The sequence below is a fragment of the Hordeum vulgare genome, chromosome 7H (assembly GCF_904849725.1).
Source record: "Hordeum vulgare subsp. vulgare chromosome 7H, MorexV3_pseudomolecules_assembly, whole genome shotgun sequence".
NCBI classification, from domain to species: Eukaryota; Viridiplantae; Streptophyta; class Magnoliopsida; order Poales; family Poaceae; genus Hordeum; species Hordeum vulgare.
Window position 1 is genome coordinate 302,847,150 of NC_058524.1, and position 26,910 is coordinate 302,874,059.

Below are 26,910 nucleotides of genomic sequence, written 5' to 3' on the forward strand. Positions count from 1 at the left end.
CATGTGAATTACCCAAACATCAAAATTTATGCCATCGAATCTAAGAGTGTTAGAGAATCTTAAACCCCTAGTCGACATCCTTACTCTCTAGGTGGTTAAACCTAATAAAGAGAGACCTAGCTCTGATACCAATTGAAAGGACGTGGATGTCGCCTACAGGGGGTGAATAGGCGCTTTAAAATAATTACAGTTTAGGCTTGAACAAATGCGGAATAAAACTAACGTTTAATTTGTCAAGCACAAAACCTAAAACAACTAGGCTCAACTATGTGCACCAACAACTTATGCTAAGCAAGATTAACAACTAAGTGATAGCAAGATATATGACAAGAAACAATATGGCTATCACAAAGTAAAGTGCATAAGTAAAGGGTTCGGGTAAAAGATAACCGAGGCACGCGGAGACGATGATGTATCCCGAAGTTCACACCCTTGCGGATGCTAATCTTCGTTGGAGCGGTGTGGAGGCACAATGCTCCCCTAGATGCCACTAAGGCCACCGTAATCTCCTCACGCCCTCACACAATACAAGATGTCGTGATTCCACTAAGGGACCCTTAAGGGCGGTCACCGAACCCGGACAAACAAGGTTGGGGCAATCTCCACAACTTAATTGGAGGCTCCCAACAACACCACGAAACTTCACCACAATGGCACATGGCTTCAAGGTGACCATAAATGCTCGCGACAATCTCCACAACTTAATTGGAGACCCCGACGCTTGCCTGGAGCTTTGAACCACAATGATTGAGCTCTGAGGCACCACCAAGCTTCTAGGGGTACCAAGTACCCAAGGATAATAAGCTTCTCAACTTCTCACTTCCACGTATTACTGTGGAGAACTCAACCCGATGCACGAAATGCAATGACAAGGGCACACGGAGTGCCCAAGTCCTTTTCTCCCAAATCCCACCAAAGCAACTAATGCTAGGGAGGAAAATGAGAGGAAGAACGAAGAAGAACACGAAGAACTCCAAGATCTAGACCCAAGGGGTTCCCCTCACTTAGAGGAGAAAGCGGTTGGTAGAAAGGTGGATCTAGATCTCCTCTCTCTTTTCCTCAAGAACTAGCAAGAATCATTGGAGGGATTGAGAGTTAGCAAGCTCGAAGGAGGTAAACAATGGGGGAAGAACACGAGCTAAAGATATAAGGTTCAGTGGGGAAGAAGACCCCCTTTTATAGGTGGGTAAAAATCCAACCTTATGCTTCACAGCCCGCACAGAGCGGTACTACCGCTCATGGGAGCGGTACTACCGCTCGGTAGGTTCACCAACCATGTTGAGGCCAAAAAGGATGCGCAAAAATAGTCCGACAAAGCGGTACTACTGCTCCTAGAGCGGTACTACCGCTAGGGAGCGGTAGTAAAAAATTACTACCGCTCTGGGGGCGGTACTACCGCTCCGGGGTCGGTACTACCGCTACACGAGCGGTACTACCGCTGGCACGAGGAGCGGTACTACCGCTCGATACTCAAGCTGCTCTAACTTTCGCATACGGACTCAGAATTCAACGAAACCAAGTTTGTTGGAAAGCTAACGACATGGTACAACACAATATTGATAGAAATATCAATAAGAAGCAAGTGAGAAAAGGCCCATAAGAGAATGGTGAGAACCCTTCTTCGAATAAGACCGGTAAAAACTTCCAACATTGAAAACATCATCGAAGATGCATATGGACTCCGTTTTCGATGAACTCGAGCTTGTCATGAAGATGATCATAAGCTCTAAAACTCACAAAGAGAAACACCAAACAAGAACCAAGAACTATGATGCAAGGATGCAAATGGTTTGATCTTTCAACGAACATACGATCAAGCTACTCACTTGAGAGCCCCCCTTGACAGTACGGCAATCTATCCTAATACAGAAAACCTATCAAGGGCAAACCTATACCTTGCACCTCGTCCTCTTGTGCTAGATGACGATGATCTTGGCTTCCTCAAGATGGACCACCTTTCTAGATTGTGTTGGCTTGATGAAGACTAATTGATTGCTCCCCCATACACACTATGGGTGAGCCGCTCTTTAGCATATCTTCACAAGTCCATTGCCACCATCCTCCATCGCTTGACACCATCCTCCATGGGTTGTATGAGATCTTCCTCTTGACGCAAGCCCATGTAAACACACCTAACCCCACATAGAACTCTTACGAGGACCATGGGTTAGTACAAAAATACGTAATGGACAATGCTTACCATACCATGGGATCACTTGATCCCTCTTGGTACATCTTGTACGCTTTGTGTGTTGATCATCTTGATTTTCTCTTTGTCTGACGATCTTGATCAACCTTGTGTCTCTGTGACCATTCTTTGGATAATACCTTGAATACCACCTTGGTCATCATATAAACTCCTTGAACCCAACAGATGGACTTCAAGAAGTGCCTATGGAAAAATCTTTATAAATATAACTTAAGGCAACCATTAGTCCATAGGAATTATCATCAATTACCAAAGAGAGCTGCTATACATACGACTGTTTCTGTACGATTTTCGTACGACAATGCACGGGAGCCGTCCGTTCAATTCAATGGAGGATTAGTATAGCGTCGGGCAGGAATCGTACACAGATTCATCGTACGCAGATCAATTCCGATTACCAAAACCACATATGGAGAGATATGGTCTAATAGTGGGGCGCGACGAGCGTTAGGGGAGAGAGGCGCGTGGGGGTGGGGAGCGACGACCGTTAGGGCGCATCCTCTTTGCCGTCTGCCCCCCGACGGCACAGAGGAGAAAAGCAGACGGCAAAGAGAGAGGCCGTTAGGGAGGAGAGAGGGGGTGTGGGGTGGGTCGCCCGTGCTCTTTGCCGTCGGCCTAAATGCTCTTTGCCGTCAGCTCGCGGACGACAAAGAGCTAGCTGATGGCAAATAGTATCTTTGCCATTAGCCAGCTCTTTGTCGTCTGGTTTTTGGTAGCTGATGGCGAAGAGGGTCTTTGCCATCAGTCAGCAGACGGCAAAGAAGCAGCAGATGGCAAAATCTCTGATTCCAATAGTGACTTCAAGAAGTGCATATGGATAAATCCTTCGAATATAACTTAAGGCAACCATTAGTTCATAGGGATTGTCATCAATTACCAAAACCATATACGGGGAAATATGCTCTAACATGGTCTCGTCAAGATGCTGCCCCTCTTGAGCCCAGCTAGTTATTTAGAATGCTCAACATCAGGTCCATCAGCAACATAGAGAAGCTAACGGAAAAAGGTTTGATTGTACTATCCAACTTCATTTAAGATGCCAAGCCACCAAGTATTCCCTCCATTCCTAAATATAAGGTGTATTATTATTTTTTAAAGTCAAACTTCCTTAAGTTTGACCAAGTCTATAGAGAAAAATGTTAATGTATGGAATACCAAATCATTGTCCCTAGATTCACCATGCAATATATTTTTATATTTTACATATTTAGTATGGAAAATGTCATCACTCAACCAGCGGAACCTCCTTCGTAGCCGTCGGATTTGATTTCGACCACATCGTACGTCCATGTCTGCTTCAAGTTTCCGCAACACCATTGTTGCGGAACAACGGCAAAAAAACGACTGTGTTAGTAGTGCCCGCATGCAAATATTGTTTTATTTGTAATAAGTATCTTGTTACAGAAAATTAGATGCATTGGGAGATGTGTTTGCAGTTTTTGCAACAAGTGTCTTGTTGTAGAAAATTAAAGAAAAGAGATTAAACAACAAAGGACTTGTTACAGGAAATTAAAGAAGAGATAGTTTCGCAACAATGATGTTGTAGAAAAATAGAGAAAAGGAGGTTCCACAACAAGAGTATTATTGCAGAAAAATAGAGAAAAGGACCTTGATAGCTCACGTCACACAGAATCAGATGGCTCGCGATGCGGTGGATCTTTCTAAAAAGATGAAAGATCCACCGGCCAACGCATAGCAGGCCCTTTTACATCTTTCTCTATTTTTTATAAAGTTGGTCAAACATAATCAATGACTTTTTAAAAAACTAATACACCTTATATTTAAAAAAAGAGGAAGTAATATACACGTATTTGCTGAATTAACCTACCGTATCGTATTTGCTGAATTAACCTACTGTATCGTGTAGCATATTAAGTGTCAGGTATTCATTTAATCATTATATTAAGGTATTTGCTGAATTAACCTACCGTATCGTATTTGCTGAATTAACCTACTGTATCGTGTAGCATATTAAGTATCAGGTATTCATTTAATCATTATATTAAGGCGTCGTTCGGTATCACTCCGCTCCACAGCTCCCGGAGCAGAGTTGGCGGAGCTGCACTTTCCCCGCTCTGTAGATTTTGGGAGTGGATGATTAGCAAACAGGGCCTGAGTACTAATCTCACAGCAAGCATGAACTGACGAGATTTCATCCTGTCATGGCACCATATCCCAAATATCCACAGGTTATAAAATATTAATACGTTGAACTAAGACAAAGTTAATTATTTATGAACGGAGGGAGTAGTATACATCGGGAAGATTCCAGGATTCCCCTTTTCTTCCCTTGATGGGTGCCCACCAGCCCAGCCGAGCATACCACAGGATAGATAGAAACGCCGCACACATGCCACCACAACAATCATCCATGGAAGAGCTGCTTTTCATACTGTCATGTTGTATTTGAGTGTAGAAATCAAATCAGAATATGCATTGATACTTAGACAGTATAGGAACTCAGATTTGCGACGGGACTACATCAACTCAGAATTATTTTTGTCGAATTCACAGGGTTTTCTTCCTTTACTGCTTCAGCAACAGTAACAGATATACACGACACAAAATTAACTTGCTGGTAACGCAAATGGGAACACAAATCATCAATTTTGCACAAGTCAAGATGGATATGCAAAATAATCTTGGTACATAACGGCTCAAATCAATAAACCAACTGCTCCGGTACTTTAGAAATCTAGTCACGCTCAATCTTGTCATGATGAGTTATTCACTTTGATGTCCAATTCCGTCAGCATCGTTGCTAGCTCCCCTTTGCGATAAAGTTTCACTGTATCTACAAAAAGGACAAAGCCAATGTGAGCACCAAAGGATTTACTTCTTTTTTCTCGAGAGTACGCCAATGACGTACCATACTTGTATAGAAGGAAGCAACAATATTTAAAAGAGAACCAAGCACCTTGCGAACAAGAGCTTGGTCAAACACCAACACCCACACCTATGAAAAACTAAAGCCTACTCTCTCGCTAATCTATCTAGACTTCCAGCTCCGGCCTTCCTCCACTCATCAATCTCGTCGATTATCATCATCTTGAGCTGAGCGGGATCCACCTGTTGTGCCGTCCTCCCGAACACCCTAGCGTTGCGCTGCTTCCATAGGGCCCCATGTGTCGGACTGCATGGTGGGCGCCGGCTGCGGTGACGACCCGGCCAACCAGGCCGGAAGCGGTGACGGCGAAGGCGGGAACCGGACCTGGTGGATCGGGACTCCCACCGTCGCGGTCGTAGCTATCGGCGGGGGCGCCTGCAGGGGGGAAACGGGCGCGGCGGAGGTCGCGAGGGTCGGCGACGGCCACTGGGGCCAGGGCGGGTTGGAGGCGGGAGACGGCCGCAGTGGCCCAGCAAGCGCCGCGGAGGCCGCCGGGTGCGGCGGTTGCCACGGCAGGAGCAGCGGCCTGGTGGCAACGGCGGGTGGCGCGGCCGGCGGCGGCCCGTAGGGCCCAGCCAAGTAGAGGCGGATGCCCTGGACCGCTGTGGCGAGATCGCGAAGCGCTGCAGTGACTTCCTCCGGAGTCAAGACGGTGGGAACCGGCGCGGCGGAGGTGACCGACACCGGCAGAGAAGGGGTGTCGGCCGTGGTGGCCAGCGGGCGATGGTGGCGGTCGGCAGCAGGAGGAGGTTGAGGTGGGCGGCGGCGAAGACATGATCACACCGAAGCTACCTGATACCAAACTGCTAGAAACTAGGGTTCTACCAGCCCTCTGCCTTAGGTTATAAAGGTAGGAGGAGACGAGGGCGCCGCGGCCGGCGCGACGGCACCGTCTCGACGCAGGGAGGAGGCGGCGGCGAGTAGAGGAGGCGTCTAGGGTTAGGGCACCAGTTGGAGCCGATCAAAATAGATTGATCTTTGCTTAATCTTAAAAGTGTTGATTACATGACTATATATAAGTTCCCTAGGCTATAATAAACTGTAAGCCCCTAATATTATTAAGATAACTAGGCTAGTTTGGCTAACTGGGCCTCTGGTCATAACAGAAACTGTGACTGAATCAATCGCAAAAGCAAGAAAGAAAAGGAACCATGTTTTTTTCACATAACACAAAAATGTCTTAGGAGCATCAGAACATATCATGAAATTAGCATGCACGATACAATCCAAACTATTTACAGAGGCACACAGATATCACTTGACATATTCGCGGTATGACTGTAAAGACTGATCAGAATTCAACACAGAGCACATGCATAAGTACCTGTACAGCCGCCAATGTGCTTTCCACCTGAAACAACATAAAACAATTGGTCAGAAATCTGCACGCAACATATGAACTGAAATCACAGCATATATGTACGTGAATTCCAGCAGAGACAAATTGTAACAGGCAAGGCACAGGGCAAATGTGCATATGTCTATCTACGCTTATTGAACACATGCAGTAGAGATATTGCTTGTTAATTTGGGGAGAAACCATAAAGTATTACGATACTAAGATGATAAATGAAGGAGAAAAACACAAGTTCGATTTTCCTCTTCTTTACATACCAATGAAAACATTAGGAACAGTGGACTGTCCAGTCAACCTCTCTAACACCTTTTGCAGTTGTGGTCCCTGAGCACCTGAAAGGAGAAAGAATGTCAGTTGCACGAGAATACCAAGGTGCACATAGAAATCCAAAACCATTGCCTTCTAAAATCTACACACTGCATTTCCTGGTGCTAGATGATTAGGAAAGATCATAGTTGCAACTTCCTGAAGTACAAAGACACAAAATGAGTGATGATGCGTGCCAGTTTTAATATGCTAACATGAGCAGCTAAGTTTGCACCACCAAAATCATGGAAGGACCAAGTCCTCACAAAATAGAGCACGTATTTTGTCCAATAAAATTCAGAAACACATGCAGATATTTAAGTAGTTATTTGAGAGGTGGTGTATCTGTGTGCGCATGTCAACTGAACTTCCAAAATCCATGCATGGTGCGGCTGGCAGAGTTCTTAGTTCAGGTGACTCTGGAGAAGGCTACCAATGTAGTTCAGGCATCTTTTGCAAGTTAGTACAATTATTAAGGTTCAGAGTAGAATGAAAATCTTGGCCAACATAAGAAGAGTAAAGGTGGAATATGTGGTAGGGAAGCCAAACGTGGTGTATAGCTGCAGCGAGGGAACATGTGTCATGCTAATTCTCTAAACCTGTTAAAGGAATACCGATTGAGTATAGCAGGAGCATAGCATACAGAACTTTCAAATAGTTTGGAAAGTAGAAACTTATAGTTAGAAAGTATTAGTATTAGTCTAGGAGTCCTTATTAGTCTATTAGTATTAGTCTAGGAGTCCTTATTAGTCCATGTTTACTTTCCTTGCACCTCAAGTCATGTGTAATATATATATGCCCCTTGGGCCTTTAATATAGATAAGTTGCTTTCCTAACATGGTATTAGAGCTTAGGTTAATTTTTTAGCACGCGCAACTCGTGCAGATGCAATCTCGCGCCGCCACCAACCTCCTCTCGTACGGACGCTCCCTCCCCTCGCGATGCCGCCATCGTCCTCTGGCCGTCTCGCGCTGTTCTCCCTCCCCCTTCACGCGCCCTGCCCAGGCAACGCTCTCTCCAGGTCAGGAGATTGGGCCGCCCCAGTCAAGGCTGGCTCCAGATCTTGCGGAGGGAGGCGAGAGGCTTCTTCTTCCTGCTCCCGTCGGATCCCGCTGCAGTCACTGCCATCGGTCTTCAGGATCCCGCCGAAGGCCCGCTCTCTCCTGGATCCAGCTGCTCCAGGTCGCGCCGCCTCCACTGCAGGTTGCGCCGCCTCATCTCCCGCCGCTCCAGGTCACGCCGCCGGACGATGGCCCTGCTCCTGGACTCTCCATCTCCTGCCGCTGGACCAGGATTGTCCCGATCCCGATTGGATCCGGATCTCGCCGGATTCTGATTCTCCAGGATGCTCACCACCACCGTGATCTGCTCGGCGGGTTACAGCCGCGTGGGCGCGTGACTGCTCATGCATCTGCCTTCGGCATGGGCAGCAGTTCCTGCTGCTACGTGGTGCTACTCCCGCTACTACGTGGTGCTCCTCTTGGCCACCGCTGCCTCTGCTCCGCACGTTGCTGCTGCGTGCTACCTTGGCACGACGTGTCTGCTTTGCTTCCGTGTGCGTACCTGCTGCTACCTGGTTCCTCTTGCTGTGTGGTGTTGCGTTCGCGATCTTCGTCCGGTGTACCTGCTGCTACCTGGTTCCCCTTGCTGCGTGGTGCTGCGTTCGCTCATGCATGCTAGCTGCTGCGTTCCCTCATGCATGCTAGCTGCTGCCTTTCCGTCACGTACGTGGCTGGCGGCGTTCTAGCTTCTGCTCCGTTCCTATTTTGATTTCAACAACAATAAAAAAAAAAGTACAATGTCTTCTGCATACACGATGGATTTTGCATCTTTGTGTCGTGTATGCTTCCTAGCTTTTAGCTTCCTTGTTTTCCGCTGCGTCCACCAAATCCGTTGATATTTTATGTTTTCTCATGCCATGCGAGTCCACCATACCTTTATCCGTCAGCCTTTTCTTTGGTCCTGATCCTTTCTATGCAACTTTTGTGGCCTATTTGCCCTTGTTGTTTTCTATAGGATTTTCTGGACTTCTTTTGCATTGTCGATCTACGTCCATCGTGCCTTATCCGCCGAGCTTCTTTCGCCGACGGTTGTCGTGGACTATGATTTTCCGTGCAATGCTTTATTCTCTTGATGTGCCATCTTCTTTTGACAACCCATCTTCTCTTGATACTTATCTTGTATCTTCAAGTGATGCGTTGTCTACCTCTGATGTGCCATCTCTTCGTTATCGCCTTCGGCGACTCGACAAGTTTTGAAGACTCTTCATGCTACGACGACACTCTCAAGACGCGGATTTGGATTATCATTGTTTTTTTTAGTATTACACTTCTTCAAATGCAATGCTATTGCATACGCTTTGCATTTGAGGAGGGGTGTTAGGAAGTATTGGTATTAGTCTAGGAGTCCTTATTAGTCTATTAGTATTAGTCTAGGAGTCCTTATTAGTCTATGTTTACTTTCCTTGCACCTCAAGTCATGTGTAATATATATGCCCCTTGGGCCTTCAATATAGATAAGTTGCTTTCCTAACACTTATATCCGTCTAGAATCCCAAAACTGTTGACACACTTGAGTGGAATTGCACTGTAACATGCCAAAAATTTCAAAATTTGGGAAGTTAGTTATTTAATAGGATTAATTAAAACTCGCTTGTGTTGCTTGCTTTTAGTTAATTTTGACTAGGATTTGAATTTTTTGGAGTTAAATGAATATTCAAATTAGAGGGAATAAAAGGACTTACCCAAAAAAGTGGATTTAAAATTGGGTCTTTAAAAATATTCAAAGCAACCACGAGAGACCATCCCGCATCGCCAATCTCAAGGATAGAGATACCAACACTAGCTTCTTCCACCGGCAGTGTTCCTATCGCCGGCAGAAGAACCGCATGCACAGCATCACCGTCGACATGAATGTGCTCACCGGGCACGAGGAGATGGCTCAAGCGGCATTCACGCACTTTAACGGCTTGCTTGGCACCACCGTCGACAAGGACCGCACGCTGGACCGGTCGCAGCTCATTGAGCACAGTGATCTGGCATGCCTTGGCGCGCCATTCAGCCCGGACAAGATTTGGGATGTGATAAAGCGCCCGTCAGCATGCAAGGCACCCGGGCGGCCGGCCAGATGGATTCACCATCGAATTCCTCCGGGCGTGTTGGAGCGTTATCAAGTAAGACATCCTCAACGTCTTTCAGCTGTTGTTCGAGCTACGGGGCGCAGTTTTAGCAAGCTTAACCAAGCACGCCAGACACTTCTGCCCAAGCGCGGGGATGCCCACCAGCTCGGTGAATACCGGCCGATATGCCTCATTCACCTCGTGGCTAAGATCTTTGGCAAGGCCCTACCGTTGTGCCTCGCCCCCAAGCTAGATAGTCTGGTGAGCCGGCCGGCCGGAACCTCCACGACAATTTTGTCCTCGTCAGACAATCACTAAGGCTGTTGCACCAGCTTGGGGCTCCGAGGATTATGCTCAAGCTCGACCTAACGTGCGCCTTTCACTACATATCTTGGCCATTCCTCTTCGAGGTCGTGTGCCAATACGGATTTGTGACCGCTTCAGGGAATGGATCGCAATCCTCCTGTCCATGGCCAGCACTCGCGTCATGCTCAATGGGGAGCCCGGCCCACCGATTTGGCACCGTTGTGGACTACGCCAAAGAGACCCTATGTCCCTGCAGCTTTTCACGCTTGCCTTCGACACCCTTGGACGCCCGATGTGTCGTGCCTTCCAAGACAGCATCCTGCAACAACTACACCCCTGCCGCGCCATCTCGGTGATCTCATTATGCCGACGACGTGTTGCTCTTTTGCCACGCCACGCCGGGAGACATCGACGCTTCAAAGGGATCCTCGCCCTGTTCAGCATGGCCTCTAGCCTCCATGTGAACTACGAAAAGAGTTCGGTCACGATCCTCCATGGTAACGACGTGACCATCACGCTGATGGAGCAACTAGGATGTCCGGTTGTGAACCTCCTCATCAAGTATCTCGCATCTTGTTGACGACACGCCGCCCCTCTACTGCCATGCTACAACCCCTCGTCGACTCGGTGGCATGGCGGCTACCAGTGTGGAAGGTGTGGCTGATGAATAAAGTCGTGCGGTTGGCTATGGTGAGATCCGTTCTCAACGCATCCCCGTCCATCAAATGCTGGCGCTCGCACCCCCAAAGAAAACTCTCCGACAAATCAAGAGGATCCAACGAGGGTTCCTCTGGGCGGGGCACACTGTCGCCAACAGAGAACACTACCACATCAACTGGCGCCATGTTTGCCGCCCAATCGAGTATGGTGGACTCGAAGTTCGCGACCTGGAGCGCGCCTGGCTGGCACTGCGCCTGCGTTGGCTTTGGTTTGCTCGCAGGGACCGTAAGCACGCAAGGCAGGGACTAGACCTACAGTTCATCGCCGAGCAAGCCCTATTCTTCGCCTCCACGACTATGCTGATTGGGGTGGCTCCACTACCATGTTCTAGGAGGACCTAAAGTTCGGTCTCGGTCTTTTCGGCTCCGGTCCCGGTTTTCTCGGTTCGGTAGTTCGGTCCTCGGTTAATATGCCCACGCCTACATGGGCAGTCCGTTCACGAGATCGCGCTATACACAAGCGACGCCGCAAGTCAGCATCACCAGGAACGCGCGGGCGCATGACATCCACGGTACCCTCAGCGTCCAAGAGATCAGGCAATACGTGCTGCTATGGAGGGACGTACAGCACACAGCGCTCTCCAACAACCCGGACAAGTTGTGCTGGAAATGGTCTGCAAATGGAATCTATTCCGCACAGTCCTGCTACTTGGCCACTTTCCAAGGATCAACGGCCTGCCACTCCTGGAAGTTCATATGGAAGAGCTAGGCACCACCGCGGGTGAAATTTTTCCATTGGCTGGCTAACCAAGACCGTTGTTGGGCCGCTGACAGGCTTGTTCCCCGAGGACTGCAGCACCACACCTGCTGCCTCCTTTGCGACCAGGTACCCGGGATGATCCAACACGTACTGCCCGCATGCCCCTTTGCTCGTCAAACCTAGCACCCGACCTTGGCATGGCTGCGCATCCTGACCAATCTCATGGACTGGTGGCTGCGCCCAAAGGAGGCCGTTGTGCAAAGCCCTGCAATCTGTCGCGCTACTCGTGCCATGAATACTTTGAAAGCACAGGAACAATTGTGTCTCTGAACACGTGACACAATCGATCAAATGGCTGCTAGACAAGAGCAAGGAAGAATTCATTATGGATTGGTTATTGTGCTACCCTAGTTTTTGTTATACCAACGTTACCCTAGTAGCAGCTGTTTGCGGGAGCTGCTGCCGACTACAACAAAGACGGCGGCTCAGGGGCGAGACGTTGCTGCGGGGACCTCCTCTCATGTCCGGTTCGGGCGTGAGGGGATCAGGAGGTGGAGGAGGCGTGCGAGTGCGAGGCCTCCTACTCAGGCGCTCAAACGGATGCTCTATCCTGGAGGAAGAATTCAGATATAATGATGGTAATATGGAAGGTTCTAGGAAGCGAGAAGACAAGGAGGTCACTAGCCCGCTTAAGCTGCAGTAAAAAAAAAAAAAAGATGAATGTCGGCAGGAGGAAACTCAACTTTGAAATGGTGGCTGGGGATAACATGACAGACAAATGGTGCAAACTCGTCCCAGTTTACTCCAATGGCACTGGACTTGAAAGCTTATAATGAGCAGGGAAGTGGGACTTCAAAGAGTGTTCAAAAGGATGATGTTGGATAAAGGGCTAAAATTGACAACCTGGAAAAGGACAAGTTATGAAGGGAAAGGAGGAGCTCGGAGATAAGAAGAAGGGAGGGGTTGAAGGTGAACAATAACATGTACTTAAACAGACAGGTAAGCGAACCACCTTCAAGCGTCAGGAGAGAACCAAGTGAGCCCAGCAAAGATTAGTTAGCGAAGTAGAATCAAGAAAGAGAGGGCTGATGGATATGAACATATGGGTATAGAGGTGGGTTTGGTAATTTTCAAGAAAGGATGGATGGAGATTGACACGGTAGCCGGAGAATAGTTGGTTGAAAATAATGGTGAAAAGGAACGGGAGAAGGAGAACCAGGAAAACACAAACGCAGCTACAGAGCTCAAACCAGAGTTGAACGCGAGGTAGCGGATCAATCCCGAGGGTCAAACAGCATGGAACTGCCAGGGTTTGTGAAATGGCCTAGCAGTAATAGGATTTTTGGATCTTGAGAAGCAGGTGGACCCCGACGTTCTTTTTTTGTCGAAACAAAACTAGATAAAAGGAGAATGGAGAAGTTCAAATGGATGCTTGGAATGAGCAACATCTATACCAATATAAGAAGAGTGAGTTGAGGAGATCCAACAAATCTCACTCATTCAACCGCATCTATCCAACGGTCTACGTCACTCCGGTGTTTAACGTTGAACATGTTTAGCACTGAACGTTTAGCACCATCCACTAATTAATATCATGCCTAATATCGACATAAACATTAACCAAGGAATTATATCTTACGTAATATTAACATGCAAACTATATCTTGCCTAATATTAATGTGCAATACAATTAATACCTTGCCTAATATTAACGTGCATAATTACCAGTGGTAGAAAGAGATTGTGCAGATAAGAGTGGAGGCTTGGCTTTATTTTGGAAGAAATAGATAAATTTGGAGTTGCATAATTACTCTCAAGATACCATAACGATGTCGAAGTGGTCGAAAGGGATGGTTTAGATGGTGATTTTTTGGTATTATGGGGAATCACCTAGTAACAAGAGAAGAATTACTTGGAAATTACTACACCTTCTCAATAATCAACTGAATCTTCCTTGGTTGTGTGTAGGGGACTTTAATGAGATACAGTACAACCATGAAAAGAAAGGGGGAGCTAGAGCTCAGAGCCAGATGGAGGGGTTTAGGATGGCTCTCTCTGATTGTGGCGTAAGAGATATGGGCTATGTAGGAGATAAGTACACCTAGCACAACAATAATTGGTAAACGAGCCAATATATATTAAAGAGAGACTAGACAGAGTTGTAAGTTCGATGAGCTGGTGTCCGAGGTTTCCCTTTTTCACGGTGCTTATGGTGGATCCACGACACTCTGGTCATAGGCATGTAACCTTCCAAATAGAAGGATCGAGTGGTACGCAAAGCTATAGGCGAAGAGGTCATGTCTTCAAGTTTGAAGCTAGATGGTTACAGGAAGAAGATTGTGAAGCTATTGTTAACAGCGGCCAGGGGCACTACAAAACTGAGGGCCTGTTCGGAAAACTCTCCCAATTCCAAAGATTTAGCTTCCCAACATAGCTTCTTACTCCACGCAGCGGCCCCCATCTCGTTCGGTGACATAATCAGCCCTTGATCCGAGTTAAACGGCACCCAGAACCCTAGAGGGAGAAGAGCAGGTTTGGTGGCATAGGGCAAACATGGCCATGGCGGCTCGAGGCAAGGCAAAGGAGGATACCCATTGCTATGGCGGTGCGAGGCAAGGCAGAGGAGGATACAGATGGACATGGCGGTGCTAGGCAAGGCAGAGGAGAAAACGGATGGCCATGGCGGTGCTAGGCGGGGAGGTGGAGGCCCAAGGGCGAGGCGGGTGAGGGTGGCCACGGTGGAAGAAGACAAAGGAGGGCGTGGGAGCGAGGCAAAGGAGAGAACTGTAGGAGGAGAGCCAATCACGGCATGCCGTTAGGGATCAAGTATTGAAGGAAGTGTTGAACACTCTCAGAGGAGGAGGTGACTGACGTGCCTAAAGGATGGAATAACACTCTCAATGTGTTAATCCCCAAGAACTCCGATCCAATCTATACCTACTAATAAAAGAAATAAGTATTCTTAGTCCGTCTTGCTATTTTATAGAAAAAACCCTGATGTATTTAACATTAAACACGCAGTACATATTAAATATTTTTTGAAATACTCATATCTTCTAAACCGTAACTCCAAATTTAACATGTTATATATGGAATTTGATTAGAAAAATATGTAGAGTTTGAATATGATGTTATTTTACATGTTAAACATTTAATAAAAAATTATCAAGGGTGCAATTTTAATAAATAATTCGTTATTTGTCTTTCTTTCATACCGGTACTAATCCGGATTGGGGATGAAAGGGCCCGTGAGTTGCAACGGGAGAAAGAAATACCACACGCTCTTAATTTTTAAAAAATAGTCTACAATTTGAGAATTTGTAGTTACGACACAAACAAAGATGGTCTTATCCTACAAAAGTGCAGTTCAAAATTTCACAGGTCTTCTATTTTAACACGGCTTGCATGTAGATTTAATACGTACAAAGAATCAGGCAAGTGACCTTCAGTTTCATCTCCAATCCTGATTATGCTGACGTGTTCATCCCCAATCCGGATGAGTAAAGGTATGAAAGAAAAACGAATAATGACTTATTTATTAAGATCGCATCCTAGATAGTATTTTTATTAAATGTTTAACAATAAGTGTTTGTTTCTAGAAACGGGTCCTTTCTCGAGGAAAGGTTTCTCTCGAAAGAATTGAGTGGGAGGGTGGTGAAACTTGATGAAGTTATTGAACCATCACTTCAACCAGTGTATAGCAGGGCGCAGGACGTTGTTCCTGTGACGCCTACACCAATTAAAGTGGAAAACTGATGATGGTGATCATTGAGCTTCGGATCAAGTTACTACAAACCTCGTAGGTCGACAAGGTCGCGTACTACTACAGAGTGGTACGTAACCCTGTCTTGGAGGTCATGTTGTTGAACAACAATGAACTTACGACCTATGGAGAAGGATGGTGGGCCCGGATTCCGACAAATGGCTGGAGGCCATGAAATCCGAGAGAGGATCCATGTATGAAGACAAAGTGTAGACTTTGGAAGAAAACTACTTGATGGTCGTTGGACTATTAAGTAAAGATGGATCTTTAAAATAAAGACAGACAATGATGGTGAAAAGTCACCATTAAGAAAAGCTCGACTTGTCGCAAAGATGTTTCCGACAAAGTTCAAAGAGTTGACTATGATAAGACTTTCTCACTCGTAGCGATGCTAAAAGTCTGTTGGAATTATGTTAGCAGTTGATGCATTGTTTATGAAAATATTGCACATAGGATGTCAAAACATTGTTTCCTCGATGGTTTACTTGAGGAAAGGTTGTATGTGATACAACCAGAAGGTTTTGTTGATCCTAAGGATACTAACAAGTATGCAAGCTCCAGCGATCCTTCAATGGACTGGTGCAAGCATCTCGGAGTTGGAATATACACTTTGATGAGATGATCGAAGCTTTTGGGTTTGTACAAGGTTTGTGAGAAACTTGTATTTCCAAAGTGAGTGGGAGCATTATAGAATTTCTGATAAGTATATGTGGTTGACATGTTGTAGATCGGAAGTAATGTAGAATTTCTGTGAAGCATAAAGGGTTGTTTGAAAAGAGTTTTTAAAGGAAAACCTGGATAGAGCTACTTGAACGTTGAGCATCAAAATCTATAGAGATAGATCAAAACGCTTAATAGAACTTTCAATGAAATACATGCCTTGACAAGTTTTTGAAGGAGTTCAAAATAGATCAGCAAAGAAGGAGTTCTTGGTTGTGTTGTAAGGTGTGAATTTGAGTAAAAGACTCAAAACCCGACCACGGCAGAAGAAAGAGAAAGGACGAAGGTCGTCTCCTATGCCTTAGCCATAGACTCTAAAGTATGTCATCTTGTGTGCCGCACCTGATGTGTGCCTTGCCACAAGTCTGTTAAGAGGTACAGCAAGTTATACAGGATTGAATCACTGAACAGCGGTCAAAGTTATCCTTAGTAACTAATGGACTAAGGAATTTTTTATCGATTATGGAGGTGGTTAAAGAGTTCGTCGTAAAGGGTTACGTCGATGCAAGCTTTCACACTAATCCGAATAACTATGAGTAGTAAAACAGATTCGTATAGTAGAGTAGATATTTGCAGTATTTTCAAATAGCACGTAGTAGCAGCATCTATAAGATGACATAAAGATTTGTAAAGCACACACGGATCTGAAAGATTCAGAACCGTTGACTAAAACCTCTCTCACGAGCAAAGACGTGATCAAACCCCAGAACTATATGGGTGTTGGATTCGTTAAAATCACATGGTGATGTGAACTAGATTATTGACTCTAGTGCAAGTGGGAGACTATTGGAAATATGCCCTAGAGGCAATAATAAATTAGTTATTATTATATTTCTTTGTTCGTGATAATCGTTTATTATCCATGCTATAATTGTATTGATTGGAAACTCAAATACATGTGTGGATACATAGACAAAACACTGACAGAGTTGTAAGTTCGATGAGCTAGTGTCCGAGGTTCCCCTTTTTCACGGTGCTTATGGTGGATCCACGACACTCTGGTCATAGGCATGTAACCTTCCAAATGAAGGATCGAGTGGTACGCAAAGCTATAGCGAAGAGGTCATGTCTTCAAGTTTGAAGCTAGATGGTTACAGGAAGAAGATTGTGAAGCTATTGTTAACAGCGGCCAGGGGCACTACAAAACTGAGGGCCTGTTCAAAAAACTCTCCCAATTCCAAAGATTCACCTTCCCAACATAGCTTCTTACTCCACGCAGCGGCCCCCATCTCGTTCGGTGACATAATCAGCCCTTGATCCGAGTTAAACGGCACCCAGAACCCTAGAGGGAGAAGAGCAGGTTTGGTGGCACAGGGCAAACATGGCCATGGCGGCTCGAGGCAAGGCAAAGGAGGATACCCATTGCTATGGCGGTGCGAGGCAAGGCAGAGGAGGATACACATGGACATGGCGATGCTAGGCAAGGCAGAGGAGGAAACGGATGGCCATGGCGGTGCGAGGCGGGGAGGTGGAGGCCCAAGGGCGAGGCGGATGAGGGTGGCCACGGTGGAAGAAGACAAAGGAGGGCGTGGGAGCGAGGCAAATGAGAGAATTGTAGGAGGAGAGCCAGTCACGGCATTGCTGTTAGGGATCAAGTATTGAAGGAAGTGTTGAACACTCTCAGAGGAGGTGACGTGCCTAAAGGATGGAATAACACTCTCAATGTGTTAATCCCCAAGAACTCGATCCAATCTATACCTACTAATAAAAGAAATAGGTATTCTTAGTCCGTCTTGCTATTTTATAGAAAAAAACCCTGATGTATTTAACATTAAACCCGCAGTACATATTAAATATTTTTTGAAATACTCATATCTTCTAAACCGTAACTCTAAATTTAACATGTTATATATGGAATTTGATTAGAAAAATATGTAGAGTTTGAATATGATGTTATTTTACATGTTAAACATTTAATATAAAAAATATCAAGGATGCAACTTTTATAAATAATTCGTTATTTGTCTTTCTTTCATACCAGTACTAATCCGGATTGGGGATGAACACGTCAACAAAATTAGGATTGGAGATGAAATTGAAGGTCACTTGCCCGTTTCTTTATACTCCCTCCGTCCCAAAATAACTGTCTCAAGCTTAGTACAATTTTATACTAGAGCTAGTACAAAGTTGAGACACTTATTTTGGGACGGAGGGAGTATGTATTAAATCTACATGCAAGCCGTGTTAAAATAGAAGACCTGTGGAATCTTGAACTGAACTTTTGTAGGGTAAGACCATATCTATTTGTGCCGTAACTACGAAGTCTCAGATTATAGACCATTTTTTTATAAATTAAGAGCGTATGATCTTTTTCTCCCGTTGCAACGCACGGGCCCTTTTGCCAGTGAAGATAAAAGACCTCAAGCCAATAAGCCTTTTGAACGTTATATCCCGAGAGCGCATTTGTGTCCGGGCGCCTAATTTCTGATAATATTTTATTGCTGCAGAAGCAAGGGAATATCGACGAAGATGTGAACCATTGAATCAAAGCCGGATGGATAAAATGGCGCCAAGCTTCTATTCTCTGTGACAAGAAAGTACCACAAAAGCTAAAAGGCAAGTTCTATAGAAAGGCGGTTCGACCCGCAATGTTGTATGGCGCTGAGTGTTGGCCGACTAAAAGACAACATGTGCAGCAGTTAGATGTGGCGGGGATGTGCATATTGAGATGATGTGTGGTGCCGCTGTTATGGAAAGCCCAATCTCCCCGATGGTTCTCGGAGCATGATCAAAAGAGAAGATGGAGATCACTCCTCCGCGGGCGAAGAAAAGAGAAGATGGTTCGTGGAGCATGATCAAAATCAATTCTCCTATAGATACGAGTAGAAGAAGAAGAGGGACGAACCGAGATGGTCGAGCTCGATGACATGTGGATCCACGCCAATCCGCTTGAAGAGACCCTTGACCTCCATTGAATACCTACGGTGTAGTGTAAGCACCAGAGCGCATATGACGAAGGGAACACACGAGTGGCTCGAATGAATTAGTCGCAGAAAACAAATCGTGCAACGAATTGGTTGTGTTGGACTTCAGGTGAGGTTCTTACGAGCACCACGACTTGGAGTAGATGACGACGGGGTTGTCGGCGAGCGTCTTCTTGACAGAGTCCTCCATCCGCGAGCCGAAGGAGGAGTCCGGCGAGGAAGAGGATGACGAGGCCCTGGCAGCGACGGCCCTGGCGCGGCGCGCGGCGAGAGCGAGGCGAGGGAGAGGTATGGACCGGGGGCACCAAGGGAGACCGAGGTTAGTCGCGGGGAGGCGGCAGAGGGTCGGGCACGGCGGCGGCATTTGCGGCGACGGGACGATGAAATCGCGATGGCGATGGGGATGGCAATGGCGATGGCGATGGCGATGGCGAGACTCCTTCACCACCACGATTCTCTTCCCTTTTTTTTTAGGGCTTATTCTCGTTCTTGTTCTGCGTGAAGAGAACGCAATCCCAAGCCACAGCCCAATAATGTCGGTAACCGCCCTTCCCAATTGAACGCCCCTATATCTCGCCTTCAATGGGGCGTCTCTATATCTCGCCTACAGCGAGAGGAAGGAACCCTCGCTGAAGGGGAGACCGAGAGGCACTGGCCCAGAAGCGCGGGAGGCCGACGCCTCATTTCTCTGTTTTTCCTTTTACATTTTCTGTTTATTGTTTTCTTTGTTTTTTCACATTGCTTTATACTTTAAAACTCTCTCTCTCTCTCTCTCTCAACTGTATAAACAATGTGTATAAATATTTAATCATGTTTTAAAAAAAAATCAAGCATTTGAATTTTTTAACAAGTTTTAAAAAATGTTGATCAAGCATTTGAAAAAGTTAAAAGTGTATAGAAAAATGTTTACCATGTATAAAAAAATAATGAATTACTTTACACTGTATATAAAAATGTTAATCAAGCATTTGAAAAAATATTGGACCAGTATTTAATAAATGTTCATCAATAGTTTCAAAAATGTTAAATTTGTACTCAGACGATGTTGACCATATATTAAAAAATTAAGAATTTTTTCGATCAACTATATAAAAATGTTAATCAAGGATTTGATAAAAAAAATTGAACAAGTATTTGAAAATGTTGATCAAGCATTTGAACAATGTTAAATGTGTACAGAAAAATCGTTGACCATGTATTAAAAAATGATAAAAAGTTTGATCATTTATATAAAAAATGTTAATCAAGCACTTGTAAAAATATTGAACAAGTATTTCAAAAATGTTAATCTACCATTTCAAAAAATGTTGAACAAGTATTTGAAAACTATTAATCAAGCATTTGAAAAAATGTTGAACAAGTATTTAGGAAATGTTAATAAAGCATTTGAAAAAAGTTAGATGTGTATAGAAAAAATATTGACCATCTGATATTGCATTTAGAAAATATTAGTCAAGCATTTGACAAAAATATTAAATGTGAAAAAAAATATTGATGGTGTATTAGGAAATTTTAATCTTTTTTCTGAAAAAAATAATCAAGCATTTGAAAAGTTTAAAAGTGTATATAGGAAAATGTTCAACATGTACTAAAAAAAATTAAGCAAGCATTTAAAAAATGTTAAAGATATGTATTGAAATATAGACAATGTAATAAATTCTAATTGAAAATTGTTAGATATGTATTAGAAAAATGTTTTTGACATATGCAAAAAATGTAGAATGAAATCCAAAAGAAACAAAGAAAACCAAAAGATGAATACAAAAAAGAAACAAAAGAAAATGAAAAATAAAACTGAAGAAACGAATGCAAAAAGATTGAGAAATGGTGAAAACAAAACAAAAAACAGAGAAGAAAAAGAAAAGAAACAAAATAACCGAAAAGGCATTGAAAACCAAGAAAGAAATAAAAAAGGAAAATAAGTAAGGAAAGAAAAGCTGATAAAGGTTTGTAATTGTAAGGATCCCTAAGGTTAACGCTCCGAAAAAAATTACTCAATATAGACCAATTAGCTTATGCAATGTGATGTATAAGGTTATTTCAAAAATGATTGCGGCACGTTTGAAGGTAATTCTTTCTAATTGTCTATGAGTGTTTTCACAAAATTAAAAAGAAAAGAGCAGGGAAGGAGGGGTTATGTTCCATCAAACTGGACATGCATAAAGCATATGACCGAGTGGAGTGATCTTTTCTAAAAGCAATATTGTTGAAACTCGGGTTTCGAGAAAGTTGGGTGAATTTGATAATGCATTGTGTGTCCTTTGTGGAATATAGAGTGTGTTTCAATGGTGACGAGACTCGCAATTTCAAATCCTCTAGAGGGCTAAGGCAGGGGGACTGTGACACCTTCAATGCATTCCTTCCCCCTCTTGTAATATATTTTCTAGTATGGCACCATGCTGTGTTGGTCAAAGTGGTATGAGCTCAATTGTGTCTTCATTTTATGTTGCATCATGGCATCATGCATAGCATCATTTCTTTTTGTTCTTGTCTGTGTTGCTTGTGTTGCACCTTGGTATGAAGTGTGTGTGCAAGGTGTGAAAGTGGCATGTGATTGGGTGCAACAAGATTCATCTCAAACCCATTTGTTGCACCATACCCTTTTAAAAAACCTTCTTCCAATTTAATTAGTGGTTGAGTTCAAGTTTCTAATTTGGGTCAAATAAAATGTTCCTCCCATCTAAAATTCTTCTTACTATTTGTGGAGTGCAACACCCTCTGGTTTGGATGTATTTCCTCTGGGTTTTTATTTAAAACATAGCCTCATTTTAATAATAGGGAATTATTTTTACTCTTCTAAAAATGCCCAACTTATTTTTATTAAGTGTGACATGTTTTTAGAAGACCAAAGATATTTTTGTTTTGCTAACTCTTTTCCTTTTAACCCCTGGGATTTAACCAAAATTTGTTATGTATTATTTGGAAAACCCTTTTAAGCAGAGAGGGAGAGCACATGCCCATGACACGTAGCAATCGCCCCAGGCCTGCCTGGCGACCCCTTCTCCCACCTCTCGTGCGTCACCTCCTGTACGACGCCATGGCAGCCACCGATGGGATGTTTCCCTCGATCAAATGGCTCCAAGCGCGCGGCTCGAGGAATAAAGCCCCCCCCCTCCCGCGCCTCTCCAACCCTAGCATTCCATTTCTCCCCCTCATTCTCCCCTCGCGCCGTCAGGGCCGCCTCTAGTGCAACCACCGACGCCATGGCCGGCTCTTGCTCAAGCTCATCGTGGGCGAAGTTCGGCTCCACCTTCTTCCCGAGCTACACCCGGAGGACGCGGACGCCAAGATGATCTGTTCCTGCAAAGATGGGACGTCGGGGTCTTCTTCCTCGACGTCCACGACGACCGGTGCTTCGGCACCTCCGGAGACCTCTCCTGCAGCAGAACCACAACGTCGTCGTTGTTCCTCTCCTTTGCTAGGCGCCCTCTTCCCTGCCCCCTCGGTGAGCCTCGCCTCTCTTCTCCCATCTGTGTCAGCAGCCACTCGCCGTCGCCCGCTCTAGCTCGAGCCGTTGCATCATCGTAGTTTCACCAGTGCTGATGCACGCGTGCACTCCACCGTGTTCATGCATGCATGGGCTTGAAGTTCCCCTCTGCATCATAGATGCGTAGCATAGCCCGCAATGCCCGTGCGTAGCGCCCCGTGCGACTGATGCAAGGGTGCATCTACGAGGTTTGTCGCAGGCGCCTCTGTGTTGAACACACAAGGTGTTCCATTTTCTTTGCATTTCGTCTAGGGTGGATCCCCTCTCTGAGCAGATCCACCGCCCCTGGCCAAGTGGCAACCGAGCCGCCCATGCACCACAGCGTTCGGGTTCAACCCCCCCCCCCCCCCGCGCGCGCGCTTTAAACCCCCCTTTTTTTACCTTGCATGTTTTCCTCGCTGTGGTAGCTAGTAGTAGGAGTATAACCTTGTTTAATCCCCTGAACTAACAGACGCTGCAGCGGCGCAATATAAGCCCCTTTTATTCCTCATTGTTAGAGCATATATCTCCATATGTGGTTTTGGTAATTGATGACAATTCCTATGGACTAATGGTTACCTTAAGTTATATTTATAGGATTTGTCCATAGGCACTTCTTGAAGTCCATCTGTTGGGTTCAAGGAGTTTATATGATGACCAAGGTGGTATTCAAGGTATTATCCAAAGAATGGTCATAGAGACACATGGTTGATCAAGATCTCAGACAAAGAGTAAATCAAGATGATCAACACACAAAGCGTACAAGATGTACCGAGAGGGATCAAGTGATCCCATGGTATGGTAAGCATTGTCCATTACGTGTTTGTGTACTAACCCATGGTCTTCGTGAGAGTTCTATGTGGGGGTTAGGTGTGTTTACATGGGCTTGTGTCAAAGGGAAGATCTCATACAACCCATGAAGTATGACGTCAAGTTGTGATCGTATTATCCAAAGAATGGTCATCGAGACACATGGTTGATCAAGATCTCAGACAAAGAGTAAATCAAGATGATCAACACACAAAGCGTACAAGATGTACCGAGAGGGATCAAGTGATCCCATGGTATGGTAAGCATTGTCCATTACGTGTTTGTGTACTAACCCATGGTCTTCGTGAGAGTTCTATGTAGGGGTTAGGTGTGTTTCCATGGGCTTGCGTCAAAGGGAAGATCTCATACAACCCATGAAGTATGACGTCAAGTTGTGATCGTCATCAAGATTGCGATGTGCAAGTTCAAGTGGATCAGCATGAAGATATCATGCTTGAAGCTTGCTGTCCATTGTGGTGGCAATGGACTTGTGAAGATATGCTGAAGAGTGGCTCACCCATAGTGAGTATGGGGGAGCAATCAATTAGTCTTCATCAAGCCAACGCAATCAAGAAAGGTGGTCCATCTTGAGGAAGCCAAGATCATCATCATCTAGCTCAAGAGGACGAGGTGCAAGGTATAGGTTTGCCCTTGATAGGTTTTCTGGTTAGGATAGATTGATGTACTATCAAGGGGGGCTCTCAAGTGAGTAGCTTGATCGTATCGTTCGTTGAGAGCTCAAACCATTTGCATCCTTGCATCATACTTCTTGGTTCTTGTTTGGTGTTTCTCTTTGTGAGTTTTAGAGCTTATGGTCATCTTCGTGACAAGCTCGAGTTCATCGAAAACGGAGTCCATATGCATCGACTATGATGTTTTCGATGTTGGAGTTTTTGCCGGTTCTTCATTCATAGAGATCTCACATCTCTATATCATTGGCATTTTCATATCTGCTGTTTGGATAGCTCTTGTCGTCCTGAATCCAACAAGCTTGGGTTTGCTCGATTCGGAGCTCGTATGCGAAAGTTATGGCTGTTTCACTGGCGAGCGGTAGTACCGCTAGACCTAGCGGTAGTACCGCTAGAGTTGGCGGTAGTACCGCTGGCTGGCGGTAGTACCGCCCCTGGTCAGCAGTAGTACCACTCCAGGAGCTTAGTACCGCCTGCCTAGCGTTTGTTCGTGGACGGACCTTTTTGCGAAGACTTTCTTGGCAGTGGTAGTGCCTTTGCACTACTAGGGGCCCAACGGTAGTACCGCTGGGGCCAGCGGTAGTACCGCTGGAGTGCCAGCGGTAGTACCGCTGCAGCCAGCGGTAGTACCGCTGGAGCTCGGGTAGAGAGTGGGGGTAACGGTCTGATTCCTTCCCCCACTATATAAAGGGGGTCTTCTTCCCCCTTGGCCTTATCCATCTGTTGAGCTCTTGTTCTACCTCCATTGTTGACATTCTTAAAGCTTGCTTACTCTCAATCCCTCCAATGATTCTTGCTTGTTCTTGAGGGAGAAGAGAGAGGAGATCTAGATCCACATCTCCACCAATCACTTTCTCCTCTATGTGAGGGGAACCCCTTGGATCTTGATCTTGGAGTTCTTTGTGAGCTCCTTGTTCTTCCTCTCATATTTCTCCATAGCTTTTGTTGTTGTGGAGGGATTTGAGTGTGAGGGACTTGACCACTTCGTGTGTTCTTGCCATTGCATTAGTTGCATCGGTTTGAGTTCTCCACGGTGATACGTGGAAGTGAGAAGTTGAGAAGCTTACTACCTTTGGTACTTAGTACCCTAGATATTGTTCTTCATGGATGCTTTGCCATCCTAGAAGCTTGGTGGTGTCTCGGAGCTCAATCATTGTGGTGTGAAGCTCCGGGCAAGCGTCGAGGCCTCCAATTAGGTTGTGGAGATAGCCCCGAGCAATTTGTACGGGTACCGGTAACCGCCCCCAAGGGTTGCCACGTGTACGGGTTCGGTGACCGCCCCCAAGGTTTGCCATTTGTACGGGTTCGGTGACCGCCCTCAAGGGTCCCTTAGTGGAATCACGGCATCTTGCATTGTGCGAGGGCGTGAGGAGATTACGGTGGCCTTAGTGGCATCTTGGGGAGCATTGTGCCTCCACACCGCTCTAACGGAGATTAGCATCTGCAAGGGTGTGAACTTCGGGATACATCATCGTCTCCCCGTGCCTCGGTTATCTCTTACCCGAACCCTTTACTTGTGCACTTTACTTTGTGATAGACATATTGTTTATTGTAATATATCTTGCTATCACTTAGTTGTTTATCTTGCTTAGCATAAGTTGTTGGTGCACATAGGTGAGCCTTGTTGTTTGTAGGTTTTGTGCTTGACATATTAAACGTTAGTTTTATTCCGCATTTGTTCAAGCCTAAACCTTAATTATTTTAAAGCGCCTATTCACCCCCCCCTCTAGGCGACATCCACGTCCTTTCACTCATGTAGCAATGCCACTAACACTGGGCCACAAAGGCCCACCTGTCATGCACTAGGGCCCCTTGTTGGGGAACGTTGCATGGGAAACAAAAAAAATCCTATGCACACGAAGACCTATCATGGTGATGTTCATCTACGAGGGGAGATTAGATCCACATACCCTTGTAGATCGCTAAGCGGGAAGCGTTAAGAAACGCGGTTGATGTAGTGGTACAGCTTCATGATTCAAATCACCATCGTCCCACGATCCGTCCCACGATCCATTCCGATCTAGCGCCGAATGGACGGCACCTCCGCGTTTAGCACATGTACAACTTGATGACGATCTCGTCCTTCTTGATTCAACAAGAGAGACGGAGAAGTAGATGAGTTCTCTGGCAGCGTGATGGCGCACCGGTGGTGGTGATGATCTACTCCTGCACGGCTCCTCCCGAGCTCCGCAGAAATCCAATCTAGGGGAAGAACTACGTGGTATAGGTTTGAGTTGCACGTGGCAAAGTTGTAACAACCAAGATGCGGTCCTTTCCATTCTGGGGATCGAGGCCCCGAATTGGAAAGGAGCGCATCTAAGCGTCTCGCAAACAAGTTGGTAATTAGAGCCTTACGACCATAGGAGCCTTTATGTGATCGTACTTGACCGAGTCGAGTCTAGAAAATGTTTTGAGTCTTAGTTATATAGGAGAGTAGGATTCTTTTTTCTCCTCTTCTATGCTCTGGTGAGGTTCCCGGCTTAGGAAATCTTTAACTCTACTCCTTTTCTCGCTCAATTTTTTTTTTAGGATCACGCGGGTATTTGTGAAATCTATATGATTTCGATGTGATGGAGTCCTGTCCTGGTGCCTCCTATCTGCTTTGAGTTTCACGGGAGTTGAGCTCGAGGGGGTTCTTGCACACATCGCCATCATTCAGATTTCTGAGTATATAAGAACGAAGGATGTTCGTTATTGCTTCAATACTGGTAGTGGCGAGATAACCCCGATGTCCCCAGTACTGGTGCAGATTGTTCGGGAGTACTGCCATACTTAGTATCATTGTGATCACGAGGGTCTATTGTAGATGAAGATCCGAGATGCTGGTTGTGTGTTGACGGATGTGATACAGGTGACGGGTTAGTTTAGGAGTTGTGTGATATACTCCTTGTATCCGTGTACCAGATTGCATGACCAGTTATTTCGGGAATTCATAG

At 45.4% G+C, this 26,910-nt stretch overlaps 1 protein-coding gene across 1 annotated transcript; it reads right to left on the reverse strand.

Annotated features, from left to right (window-relative positions):
• Nucleotides 1–4,622: 4,622 nt before the first annotated feature.
• LOC123410073 (monothiol glutaredoxin-S10-like) lies at nt 4,623–19,511 on the reverse strand. The gene is made up of 5 exons (XM_045102961.1): nt 19,132–19,511; nt 18,931–19,004; nt 6,711–6,785; nt 6,421–6,447; nt 4,623–5,003 (listed from the first exon to the last, which is right to left on the reverse strand). Exons 1-5 carry the CDS (start codon nt 19,371–19,373, stop codon nt 4,924–4,926), a joined length of 498 nt encoding a protein of 165 aa, XP_044958896.1. The 5' UTR covers nt 19,374–19,511; the 3' UTR covers nt 4,623–4,923.
• Nucleotides 19,512–26,910: the final 7,399 nt, after the last annotated feature.

What these genes read in the sequence shown, in the direction of transcription:
- LOC123410073 (XM_045102961.1), bottom strand. Translation starts at nt 19,373, where the DNA reads ATGCCGCCGCCGTGCCCGACCCTCTGCCGCCTCCCCGCGACTAACCTC. An exon ending in TACTCCAAGTCGTGGTGCTC is followed by an intron (nt 19,005 to 19,131) that starts GTAAGAACCTCA and finishes ACTACACCGTAG; the next exon opens with GTATTCAATGGAGGTCAAGG. An exon ending in TGTTCCTAATGTTTTCATTG is followed by an intron (nt 6,448 to 6,710) that starts GTATGTAAAGAA and finishes ATGTTGTTTCAG; the next exon opens with GTGGAAAGCACATTGGCGGC.